General features: G+C 41.7%; 1 protein-coding gene and 1 long non-coding RNA gene across 2 annotated transcripts in view; one reads left to right on the top strand and one right to left on the bottom strand.

Moving 5' to 3' along the window:
• The window catches only part of COL25A1 (collagen type XXV alpha 1 chain), a 325875-nt gene that overhangs the window by 304647 nt on the left and 7914 nt on the right, over positions 1 to 13314 (top strand). Inside the window, exon 36 of the mRNA XM_081876942.1 lies at positions 1084 to 1122. Within this exon, the coding sequence (XP_081733068.1) occupies positions 1084 to 1122 (39 nt within the window). The remainder of the gene's footprint in view (positions 1 to 1083; positions 1123 to 13314) is intronic.
• The window catches only part of LOC309350414, a 691638-nt gene that overhangs the window by 244905 nt on the left and 433419 nt on the right, over positions 1 to 13314 (bottom strand). The gene's annotated exons all lie outside the window — the stretch shown is intronic.

Raw genomic sequence — 13314 nt, forward strand, 5'->3', positions numbered from 1 at the left:
GATTCCTGGACCGTCCGCAGGCCGGATTTAGAAGGCAATCGGGCTGGATCTGGGCCCTGGGCCTTAGTTTGCCTACCCATGCCCTATGCATATGTCACTCATGTGGAGAGCAACGTTGCAGTCATACCTTTAGCCCCTCTCCTAAAGTCACATCTGCTTCTTCCAGCCACTCTGCATTGCATGTGGTTCTCTGTGAAGCAACTACAAATGCATGAGCTCCTGCACATGTGTAAGGGCTTCACATGATCAGGGCACCCTTCCCACTGACTACTAGTCATGATGGCTATATTATGTCCAGTATCAGAGGCAGGATGTCTCTGAATACCAGTTGCTGGGGAATCACAAGAGGGTAGTGTTGTTGCACTCATGCCCTCCCTTATGGGCTTTTCATGGGCATCCGATAGGCCACTGTGGGAACAGAATGCTGGTCTGTTCTGATCCAGGACTCTTCTTACATTCTTACTGTTTCTGTGAATTTAGTTTTCACTGGTTTTCATGTAGAGAGTTTTAATTCTAAGCACGTTCTTACTGAAAATAAACCAGCATGTTTGGGTTTAGCTAGCCTACAGCTGAATTGATTTACTCCCGGGAGTGTAATTCCAGATAGAAATGATACACTCTTGCTTATGGAAAGATTATTCTGAATAGTTTTGTCATTTTCCAAGCCTATCCTGTCCTTCCTAAATGGACTAACTAGTCCAGTTCACAGTTGATCCAAGGCAGTGAACTGGTAAAGGCCACTTACAACATCCTTCTTGCTGCATTGGAACTCTAATTGTCCTTTCATTACCACAATTACATATGGATCAATGGAGATCTCAAAGCCACAAATAAATTTGCATGAAATAAGGCACTTGTTAATCTTTAAAGTGTTCCTATGGTGGTTAATTGTTCTTCAGAAAATCCAAGGAACACAGGGTTATGTGTGTTAAGAGAATCTTCATGCATCCCACCCATTCTTCTGCTGAATGTTACTTATCTTCCTAAACAAGTTTTCATTTGTGAGATATGGTATGGTGTGGGTGTGGATTCTTGTTGAGAGATGTTGTTAAACCTTAATCATGAACTTTGTTCTTCAAACAGGGACCAGATGGCTTACCAATGCCTGGCTGTTGGCAAAAGGTGAGGTGCTGAAAATCATCTTGTATGTCCACTTTTTATTAGGCAAATTAAGTTTGGACAATCAAGGGGAATGGCAGAATATTATCAAAATGCTTAGACTGTAGAAAGGAAGATTTTGCCAATTTCCTCTAGACTTTCACACTGTTCTTGGGGGAAACAGCGGGAAGGGGGAGTCAGTCCAAACTGTCCCATTTCCCACTCATGGGAGATCAGAGACAGCTCTTCATTCAGCCCATTACTTAGTTGAAGCAGACATTTGAGCTCATTACTAACCTTGCCAAAATGTTGTTTCTTTGTTTTTTTTGCAGTGATGAATCTAACTTTGCAAGCATGAAGTTGTGTATATAACACTCCGCTCTTGTATTTATAGTTGAAAATGGAACCATTGATTTTACAAGTCTGAAATATGTTTACACGTAGCTGCTTCTACTTGTTTGCAGTAGTCCATGTGTACCTCTATTCTTCACATACATCTGCAATTCAACAAAATATAAACTGCAACAAACTTGCAAAATCAAGTATTAGTCTCTATACAGAGTTAATCTTTACAGAGTGATCACTCATAGACATTTGAGTTGTTTCTGCAGTTTTCCAGTTTTTTCTTGGTTTGTCTTCTTTTGGGCCTGCATGGACAACAAGTGCCATGAACTAGTTTACATGAAACTGTGACCAAATATGAGCTCAGTGCTATGAAACATACTGTACCCGATTGCCATTGGAATACAGTGACTTGGCTTCCATGTTCACCTTCATCAATCTTATCACTGGTTCATAGCTCGCATATTTGCTTGTGCTGACTAAAATCAGAAGCATGACTCGTGTGCCAAAACAGCTTGTTGTGTGATCATCCCCGTGAGCTACAATGGTTGCTTGCTGTGACTTTTCATTCAGACACCTGAATTGTTCTTTTTTGTCATCTCAAGGGAGTCACACCATGGCTTATTGCAAAAAAATGATAAGAGGAGGAAATTAAGACAATGGTCTTGAATTTGGAGGGAGCTCCAGTTCCTTCCAGCGGTGGATGGCTTTCAGTCTTCTGGGTTATGAAGCCACCTTTGTCAAAAGGGTGAAACCTCTTCATCAGCCTCTGTTTGCTTGCACTCCTCGCAGTCACAAGCCATTCAAATTGGGTGGATTTCAACACTAGTCCCTGTTGACTATTTAACCAAGGAGGAAAGAAGCATGAAGATCTTGCTTTGCGAGTAGGTTGATGAAGCTGCAGAGAGATACCAAAAGGATCATTTGATGATAGGTCTCAGTATCGACATGACCATTTTCAAGGATTGGTGCAGTATTTGTTTCACATACTGCATTTTGAGATTTTTGAAGGCAAGGATTCTTGACAAAAGATACCATGAAATGCCTAAAGCAATGGAACAGACATGACTGTATATGGCTCGCCATTTGAATTTTAGAAGTTCCTGATGAAATATCAAATGCTTATAGGATTTTGGAAAAATATATTTTATTTTATTTGTGTTTCAGTTCGCTATCATCCAAGCAGATACATGCTTCCTGAAATTTAAGTTCTGAAAAACGCACTTGTGTTCAACTTCTTTTAGTGTGGTCTTTTTTTCTATAAGGTCTTTACTGCTGCAAAGCAGGGATTTGTTTCTTTTTAATTCATATGAACACATTTATTCATATACCTTTTTTTCCTTTTACAGTTGTCCTGTTTTGGGGTTCTGTAGCCCAAAGAGTATGCAATAGGGAAAGAATATTACAATGACAGTAACAGCAACATTTTTATCTCAAATGTATAATGAATTTCATCTGAATTTTAGACTGCAATCCTGTGCATTCTTCTCTGGGACAAAACCCCATTGAATTCAGTGGAACTTCTGAATGTGTTCTGATTGTGTTGCATATTGCTTAAAAAACCAGCTTTCATTTCTCTGTTTTGAACACATCTGCTTAACTTTCAAATCTTTAGACTTGTATTCATAAAGTACATTTGTAGACACCCCGAGAAACTAATTTATGTTGCATTTTTTACTTTGCTTTAAAAAAAATCATTGCCAGTGTTGAAATGGTGATTAAACTTCTATGTACATTCATAAAAAAGTCTGACCAAATAAGAGATTTCATACATGTGTGAAATAATGTGAGGAAGACACAGTCATATGTTTCTGGAGACAAGCATCAGTTGCTCCAGAAATGTCATGTGCATCACCTCATAATGATTCCATTTCCAAATAATGGCTACTTTGGACATCACACTAAACCATTGTTTAGCATGATGATAATATGTTGCAGCAAGCCTTGGGCTCATGCACCTCCTCTGGTACATGTGCAAGGAGAACAAATGCTTACATTTTCATTTTAGATGAACTGCAGTATAGTATGCTACCCTATCCCTAAAGTATGGCTAATCTTAAGTGCATATTTAAGATTAACCACAGTTTGTTTAGGACTCAATACAAGCTGCAGTTAATCTGAAATTGGAGTGCACACTTCAAAACTCCTCCTCACTACTGTGCCAGGGGGCAGAGTGGGGTGCCCAAACCCAAAGCTCACCAAAGATAATTGTCATCACAATAAACTATCATGTCTGAACCATACCATTAGCTTAGTACAGTACTGCCTTCTGCCCATGAATCAATAGTATCTCCAGAACTCATTTGTACTTTTACTTCGGATTTCATTTTCATAATGTTTCATTTTCATTTCAGATTTCATTTTCAGAATGTCAAAACCATTTAATGAAAAGAATATCCCCCCCTTCAAAACAACTTCCTTTCCCACGCACCCCAAAGAGCTGGGGAATTTTCTGTTCAACAATAACTGCTTTAATGCTGAAGCTTTTGTCTTAATAGTTCTAACAAATATTTTGCCAAAGTTTCAGTGATGGCCTCTGAGCAGAAAAGAGAAAAGAAAGATCAGTTGCTCAGGGAACTCAGAAAAAGGATGCTGTCTTTGCTAACTGCTTTATTTGTTGTTGTGATTCTGTTTTAATTTTTATTGTAGGCTGCCCTGTGTGTGTAGAAAGACAGGATTTAAGCATTTTAAATAAATGAGATAAGTTATATTGATCTGCATGTGTGTGCATACAGGTGTACACACACACTAACATTAATGCACACATGCAAATAAAACATATCTTTGAACAATTTATCCACAATGCAAGAAGTTTGTTATTGCATCCCAAGACATTTAATGCATAATTTTAAATATGTTCTGATGTCAATATTCATAACCAATCTCATTATGTAGAAATGGAGCCTGTCAACTCCCCGTGTACATTCCAATGTACATTTTTATTAGTTTGTATTTCAGATTATTAAGGCACAAGTGTCTCCATTCATCCCTCTTGTGATTTAAAGCAAGAGGGTTATGAGCCTTCCTTGTCTGACTACAGAAGGTTCCCTACAGGACTAAACAGAGCCATTTCCCCACCCTAGCACTCATGCAATGCACAGATGCACACAGAGGCAGTGTGTCAAAAATGAAGAATGTGTGAGCTCTTCTCATGTTCCCATTTAACTCTTCCTTTCCACTTGGTCAAATTATGCCAGATCTGCTCAAGAAATGTGAACAGGTGGAGTGGGGAGGCTGGATCAGATGTAAGGGCTACACGCAAACCTGTAGCACATCCTTTAGTGTCCCAACATGTGGCTTGCAAGCAAACTTGCCAAGGGTCACAAAATGGAGCTCCATTGACCCCTGTGTCAAACCCTTAACACACATTTTTAATCCACTTTAAATGAGCTAACAACGGGGTATCAACCACTAATTTTAGAGTGAAATTAAGTTCATGAATAGTGTCTTTGTAAATTAATAAATTTGCATGCCAGTCTGCTTTGCTCTAGCTGCCAACCGCCAATTGGCATACAGATCAATGTAACATGTGATTTTATATAATCACAGAAACAGCTGCCAGCAATTCCCATTGTGGTCACCAGTCATTTTGATATATTTAGCAACAGACAGGTATGTACTGTGTGAACTTCAGGAGAAGGGAACCAGTGGTCCTCCAGCTGTTGTTGGACTACAACTCCTATTTACAGCTAACCATTGGCCATGACAGCTGCGGCTGATGGGATGCGAGTCCGACAACACCTGGAGGGCTACTGGTTCCGTACGCCTGCCTTAGTTGGTTTTCATTTTCTTTCTTTCCCTCATTTATTGCTCCATGAGTTTGGCATACATCTGCTTAGAACTGGCCATTCAGTCATCTTAATTCTTGCCCATTGTAATTAAAATGCTTTTGCTTGTTAGCAAGAGCCCATTCCATTTTGAAAATGCCATCCTAGTAGAACTACATTGTGATCTGATAAGTCAGTTGGTGAGATAGCAAAATAGTGTCTGATTTTTAAAAATATCTGTTGCCTGATGAAAGTGCAAATGTGCTCATTCTAGCCATACAGTCACTTTTGGAAGACATGCAGTGCCTTTTGTGTTGATCTTTGACAATTATTTTGGTGCTATTTTTTCTTCTTATTGTGTGTCTCTAGTGTAGCTGTTTATGTTTTGCTGCCGCAGGTTTCCTTTGCTTAAAATCTGCAGGTTTGTTGGCGGTGTGATCTTTTTTCTTTCAGTTCAAACATTGGACACAGCTTGAGTTTACTTAAGTTCTGCAACTCCAACTTCTTGTTTCTGTGATTATTTTTCTTTTGCTGTTTCCCACCCTACCCCTCAACACACACCTCCCTGCAATATTTATTTGGTGTCCGTCCTCATGGGTATCTTTTACTCAACAAAGAAACAGCATGCCTGAAACCAACATGTTTCAGATTAATCTTTCCTTTAGCTCCATAAATGGAGAAGCTGCTTTCCTTTAATTTCCATAAACTGAGGAATTGTATCTTCCAGGGTGCTTACAGAACAGATAATTGCAAGGGATGATGTAGGACCACAGTTCATAATGAAGCATTCATTTCTCTAATCTGTTTGTAATTTTAGAATAACAGAGAGATGTTATAGAGAGGTTGAGTGATGTCATGTTCCATATTGTGTCTATAAGAGGCTTAGATACAATCAAACTCATCCAGAGGTTTCAACTGTGTGCCCAAAGATCTCCCAACTACTTTCCTATGCTGTTCATTTAAATGGAGGGTGAATTCATGTTTTCACAAGTTGTGTGTGCAGACTTTGCATTGAAGTTAATGATCATGAAGGAGCTCCATGTGTGCCTCAAAGCACCCAGGGCTCTTGAAGTAGAGTTGTTGTATTTCTTCTCACTGTCAAATGACTTTTCTTTATGTTTGCCTATGTATCATGCTATAAAGACTTGAAATGCATTGTTCTTCATCGTCAGTATTATGTACAGGCTTGAAAGTATTTTAGTTTTATATGGGACTGGAAAGATATCTATTAGGCTTTGCTGTTGCATTACTGTTTAATTTTGTTGTTTCTGGGTTGTTGCTTTCAATTAAGGGAACCCAGAGGTGGAATTTTGACTTTTGGTGCAATAAAAATGCCCCAAAATGTTAATGCTGGCTAAGAACAGGCAAGAGGCGATCCAGTAACATTCTTGTAGGTTCTGAATTTATTCACCGTACAGAACTGCTGGATGCAACTCTGGTTTACATAGGGCATTGTTAACTATGAGAATACATGGTTGGATTTATTTTGTATAATGGAATTGTTCTGTGTAATTATTTTTTTAAGAGTAAAAGCTACAAGAATGGGTGCACTCTTCTACAAGAGAATGAGGTTTTTGATGACATGCATTTTCTTTGCAAGCTTTCTAAGCTCTGTTACTTGACTGTCATACAGTTATATCTGTATCTTTTTGTTTTACCTAAAAAGAGACTTTTCCTTTTCACACCAAAAACTACATTGAAATAAATAAATAGAATAAAAACACAAGTTGTCTCAACATGGTCTCCAGGAGCTTTGAACAATGAGACCTAAAGCTGTTAAGAGAAACATCTTTCTTTTTTTTCTTGTGTGGCATCTCAATATCAGTCTGAGTGGTCCAGTGCTGTGAAATATACAATTCATTTCTGAAACTGCCCAATGATTGGCTAAACACTGGCGGGGTGTGTGTGTCACATCGATTTCTGATCATTGCTGTCTGACTGTGTGACAAGGTCACCCAAACAGCAAAATGGATGCTAAAAAGGATGAGGTTTCTGTAATATTGGGAGTTTGTGTGCATTTTTAAAAAATATTGGTATTTGAAATGCATCCTGTTTACTATGCTGCTCAGAAAAAGAATTGTCTTTCCTTGGATTAACAGGGGGACTTATTCCAGCCAGGGACCTTCAGTGTTTACCTTTAAACATTTTTGCTGAAAATCCATCTAAATCTACTCAGTCACACTTGGTACTGCTTTGAGATAATTTGGAAGCATTTGATTGGGAGAGGGGTTTATTTTAAATGTTGTTAATGTTGGTCACAATCCTTTGTCCAGCTCTCCAGGGCATTTCCAATAAAATGAAAGGGTGCTACACAATAATACTGTTGCACACAATCCCAATCTCCGAGTGGTGCAAGAGTCCAGAGGTTCCAAGCACGTATTACCCAGGGTTTGTGTTTCCTTTTGGAATGAGACACAACAGATAAGTACAGCCTGAGCCTACGATGGAGGGTTTCACAGTATTAACACCTCAAGAGGGTCTCACAGAGCTGCTTTCCTTTGTTCCCCTGAATGGCTCATGACCAGGAGGCTAGCCTTGCTTGTCCAATAATTAGAACCCTTGATTATATATTAACACTTGCTCAATCCTGGGATTTAGCGGGGTGTGGCATACAACTTAACTCCCCATACTCAGAACAATACTATCAAAGCCTTATGCAACTTTCATCTTGGAGCTTGTACAGGAGAGCTTCCCAATGGATTTTGCCCATTCATTGTGGATATTTTTCTGTTGTACATGTTTGGGAAGTGTAGTATAATGCAACCTGGTAACAATTTTTAAAGGTGTATGTATCTGATCATTTTTCTTTTTAGAAAATATTATATTTTTAATTTGTGTTTTTTACTTTTTTTAATTGACCTGTATGTGCAGTTATTTTGATATTTCATAGCAGTCTTTCTTAAAAGAAGATGATGAGATTTGGAGTGAATTGTCACTGTGGGAAACATTACATGAGTCATTCTCATATCACATATTCTGAGTGTCATTTCACTGTAAAACTATGGCTGTGTAAATAATTTCAAGGCTTAAATCATCACTTTTGATTTGTTATACATTTTTACTTAAGTGTGGCTTCTGGTTCAGACATAATTCAAGGCTGAGCCAAATGAAACAATATGAATTACTTCTTTTCTTTGTCAAATTCTCCTGGTTTCTCCTGTTCTTTACAGTTTTAAAATTATTCCTGTTTCTTTGAGTTTTGTATTTGGTTTTTGTTCCTAGCTTGTGAGAAGTTGATCTTCAGAATTATTTTTACACTATTTATGACTTATTTTCATAATGTAAAAAGTGTGTAATTATTAAACTCTTAATCTTACTATTGAGGGTGTTTTGTGTTTTGTCTTTGCTCTCCCTGAGTTGTAAAAATATGCTTGCTGTTTCAAAAAAGATACCCTTTGCATAGTGCAGTTTCTGTGATAGTGTCTTTCTAAATAATCAACTATTTAAAATATTAATCTGAAGAAATAGTTGGTTTAAATACCAATATTTTATTCCAGATGGCCTTGAATATATTGGCCAGTGTTTGCCTCTGCCTAGCATATGAAATTTCCAAAACACTAAAACCTTCCATTTAAGAGTGTTCTTACAAATTTACTCATGCACCAAACAACATAGAAACTGCAAGAACTCAATTTATTCCTGCTGCCTGCTTCTTAACTGGTTAACTGAGCCACAAAAATCCTTGCCTTAGTATCCCATGACTGCTAAATTTTCTCAGGAAAATGCTGTAAAATCACTGGAACTTGGGTGAGGGCCTCTGTCAGGGGCACCAACTTGCCCCTCACCTTGAGGGGACCCAGTGTCACATGACGCGTCCTGCCCCCACCCAGTGGCAGCAGGGGATTGGGAACACAGAGGGTGATCTTCGCCCTCCATGCACCCACCCCTCCCAGCTTGGCCCCCTCCCCACAAATGTTATGGGGACTGAAGCCCTTTCTGCCCCCTATAGTTGGTGCCCCAGCCTCTGTCAGAAAGGTTTTGAAACCATTTCTGAAACAACAAACTCCATAGGCTTTTTGCTTTCTTGTACTTTTTAGACCATGCTGCATTCTAAAACTTTCATCTTTCGATCAGAGACTTAGAAGAACAACTAGCATTCAACCAGCGTGCTGCTGCCTGTTGTTCTGTTCTTTTAAATAGCTCTTCTCCACAGGGTACTTCACATACCGGTGTGTACAAAAATCACTCGTGCTTCACAGCATCTTGCATTTAATCTAACTTCTGTAAATTTACAATGTTCTGTGATAGAGATTCCGCCTGAAAAAAACTTTTATATTTTATTTTACTCAATACCCCTCATAGACTGCCATCTAGCGGTTCAGTCATACAAACACTTTTCAAAACTCAAGCGGATATGTTGTTTTGATTTTTCCTACTTCTGACTCAATGCGCATTTCTTTTTAAAAGGGAAAGGGGGGGAAAGAAAAACATAGTTACAGTGGTACGTCGGGTTACATATGCTTCAGGTTACAGACTCCACTAACCCAGAAATAGTGCTTCAGGTTAAGAACTTTGCTTCAGGATGAGAACAGAAATTGTGCTCCGGCGGCGTGGCGGCAGCAGGAGGCCCCATTAGCTAAAGTGGTGCTTCAGGTTAAGAACAGTTTCAGGTTAAGTATGGACCTCCGGAACGAATTAAGTACTTAACCCGAGGTACCACTGTATATGTAACATAACCTTTTCAGATTCCACAGCTCTGAAAGGTCTGTTCATCTTGAAATTCTGCTCTGATAATAACGTTTCTGGCAGAGGCGTACCTAGGCTCTCTTGCATCCTTGGCAAGGAGATTTATCAGCACCTCCCAAGGCTTTCTTCAGTGGGAACTCCTCACTGGAGGTAAAAGGTAAATGACCCCTGGATGGATAAGTCCAATGAAAGGTGACTATGGGCTTGTGGCGCTCATTTCGCTTTCAGGCCAAGGGAGCTGGCGCTTGTCCACAGACAGCTTTCCGGGTCATGTGACCAGCATGACTAAACCGCTTCAGAAGCAGTTTAGTCTTCATTGGAACTTGGTTCTGGCACCTCTCAGGGATATTTTGTTACCTTAACAACCCATACTTAGCGGGCCATCCCCAGGCTGGCCTGTCTATTCCAGCAATTTACCGTATTTTTCACCCTATAAGACGCACTTTTCCCCCTCCAAAAATGAAGGGGAAATGTGTGTGCGTCTTATGGGGCGAATGCAGGTTCCTTGGCTTCAGCGATAGCAACACGAAGCCTCCGAAGCCTGCACTCCAGAGGCTTCGCGTTGCTTCCGCTGAAGCCAGGAGAGTCTGCTCTTTGAGGCTGGTGGTGGGGGAAAGCAGGCTTTTCCCCAGGGAGGGAGAAGGGACTGACTGGCGGAGTCCGTCCCTTCTTGCTCCTGTGGGCTCTTGCAGGAGATGGGTGAAAGTGTGTTCTCCTTCATGGAGAGCACGTGTTGCGGTGGGGGCCGCCAGGACACTCCAAAGTTGGGGGCGGGCTAATTGTTCGTTGGCCACTGATGCAATTGGGGCTTCCCTTGTTGTTGGGAAGAAGTTAATGTTGCCATTTGTTGATTGACAGCCAGAAATGCTAAAACTCCTTGCACGAGGCTAGGGCTTCCTCTTTTCGACCGTGCATCGGATTGCCCGTCCCCCCCTCCCTAGAATTATTGTTGTTCGCTTTGACCTTGCTATGCCTGTCATGGGGTCGTCTGCTCTTGGAGCGGGGGCCTGGTAGGAATTTTGTCCATCTGGCTGATTAGCTGGGGCCATTTGGTTTTTGGCTACTGTGTAGCAAATCGTCACAACTTGTAAGGTTCACGGTTAGGCATTGGTTTATGGTTTGGTTGGTAGAGGGGCATGGATTGGCTGTGCCTGCCCCTCTAATGCTGCTGCTGCAAGGGATTCCGTTAAAGGAATTGGGGGCTAACTATTGCTTGTCCACTCTGTCAAGGGGGCTCGGGCCATAGCAATGAGCTCCTGGTTGCATTTGGGGTGAGGGCAGGTTCCTTGCTCTGTCGCTACCCCCAAGTGTATTCCCCTATTCTGACTTTCGTATCATGCGGAATGTCAGTCTGTCCCCCATGGTGGGGGCAGATAGTCGCAACCAATGCCTAAGCAACCACTCACAAATTTGTATTTCAATAAAGTTGTGGCCAAAAATATGCCAAAAATCTTAAACAAAAAATTCTGTGTGATGTGTGAGTTATTGGGGTGGCCCTGAGGACCTCAACACGCAATTCCCCCACCTCCCGCAAAAGCAGGCAAAAGCCGCGCACTCTTTAAAGGGGCTGCGCGGCTTTGCTGGCTTTTCTAGGAGGCATTTCCCCAAGGAGGGAGAAGGGACTGACTGTCCGTTTCAGTCCCTTCTCCCTCCTGGTCGAAAAGCCCGCAGGAGTCGCGTGCGGCTCCTGTGGGCTTTTGCGGGAGGTGGGGGCAGTGGCGTAGCGTGGGGGGTGCAGGGGGGGGCCAGCCGCACCGGGCGCAACATTTGGGGGGGCGCACTCGCAGCTCTCTGCCCCTACCTGGCTCACTCACTCTCTCTCACTGCAGTGCTGGCTGTGCGAATCCGATCTGAGATGCCGGGTCGCCGCCCACTGTGGAGGGGGAGGGTGCCAGGCGTGCGGTGCAGTGCGGAGCGGAGAGAGAGCGAGGGAGGGACTATCTGGGGGAGGGACAGTGCAGCGGCCGCCCAGCGCAGCGCTGAGCGTGGGAGAGAACCACACCCGACCAGCCCAGGCAGCAGCAAGAAGAAGCTGGCAGCGGCGGCAGGTTAGGGGTTAGGGGCGCAAATTACTTGCCTTGCCCCGGGTGCTGACAACCCACGCTACGCCGCTGGGTGGGGGAATTCCGCCACCTCCCGCAAAAGCAGGAAGAAGGTCTTGGAGTAGCGCACAGGCTGCGTGCAGCTTGTCTGTTGCTCCCAGAGCTGCGGGGGGGAAATCATATTTTTTTCCTTGATTTCCCCCCCTGAAAACTAGGTGTGTCCTATGGGCCGGTGCGTCCTATAGGGCAAAAAATACGGTAATCCATGCTGGATCCAGGAATTAGAAGGGAAACTCTGGGCTACAGCCGACCCACCAGTAAACTCATAACACTATATTCTCATTGAGCATTATCCAACATTAATCATACAGCCATTAAATCAGTAGATTTCAGTTATGTCTGTTGATTTAAATGGGTCCGCTCTGAGGATGACAAGCATTGGATATCACCCATTGAATTGAGTACTCAGAATACTCTTGGGCAGGGTACTCCTGCAGAGGATTGTGTTGTAATTTGCTCTCTACCCTCATAAATTAAGGGGCCTGTGCATTAGATTAAGACATGGCTCCCCAGGTTTCCATCATTTATCAGCTGCCTCGTTCTCTAATGTTTGATTTGGGAAAACACAGGGAGGCCCCTGCCCTAATTATATCTCCTGTGCAAATGTCACTGCATGCTTTCAGGCACATAAATATCCTTCCAACAGTAACATTAAAGATGCAGACAATCCATGATTAAAGCAAAGGGATGAAATAATACAATGTTCATTTTAAAAATAAAATCTCCCAAGCTTTTATAGTCCATAATCAAAATTTTTGCTCAAAGCAAATTATTTATTTCTGGACGTCACATCACAGGAAATGAATTATTATTATTTTGAAGACATTTGAAGGCAGCCCTGTATACAGAAGTTTTTAATGTTTAATTATTATTTTTTTATGTTTCTGTATATGCTGGAAGCTGCCCAGAGTGGCTAGGGCAATTCAGTCAGATGGGCAGAGTATAACAACAACAACAACAACAACAACAACAAATCACAGAGCTGGAAAAGGTGCAAGTATAGTATAGATCAAGTATAGTATAGAGACTTCACCCCCCTCCAAAAAAAAACCTCTCCCCTATAAACCCAGTGTCATAATAATCTCCTTTGTGAAACTGACTGCCGATAGATTCAGAGCAGGCAAGATAAAATGCTTCTTCACACCATTAATCTATGGAATTCACTGCCACTAGGTGCCCCCTTGCTTACATTATCTAAAAATGAGATTGGCCAAATCCATAGAGCAGCAGTAAAGAAACTCAGGTTTGGAGGCCAAACAGGCTTCCCAATCTGCTCCTCAGAATTCCCCTCACACACCTCACTTGTCTGACTTAGAATC

The sequence above is a fragment of the Podarcis erhardii genome (genome assembly GCF_964252035.2).
Source record: "Podarcis erhardii genome assembly, chromosome: 9".
In the NCBI taxonomy this organism is placed as follows: Eukaryota; Metazoa; Chordata; class Lepidosauria; order Squamata; family Lacertidae; genus Podarcis; species Podarcis erhardii.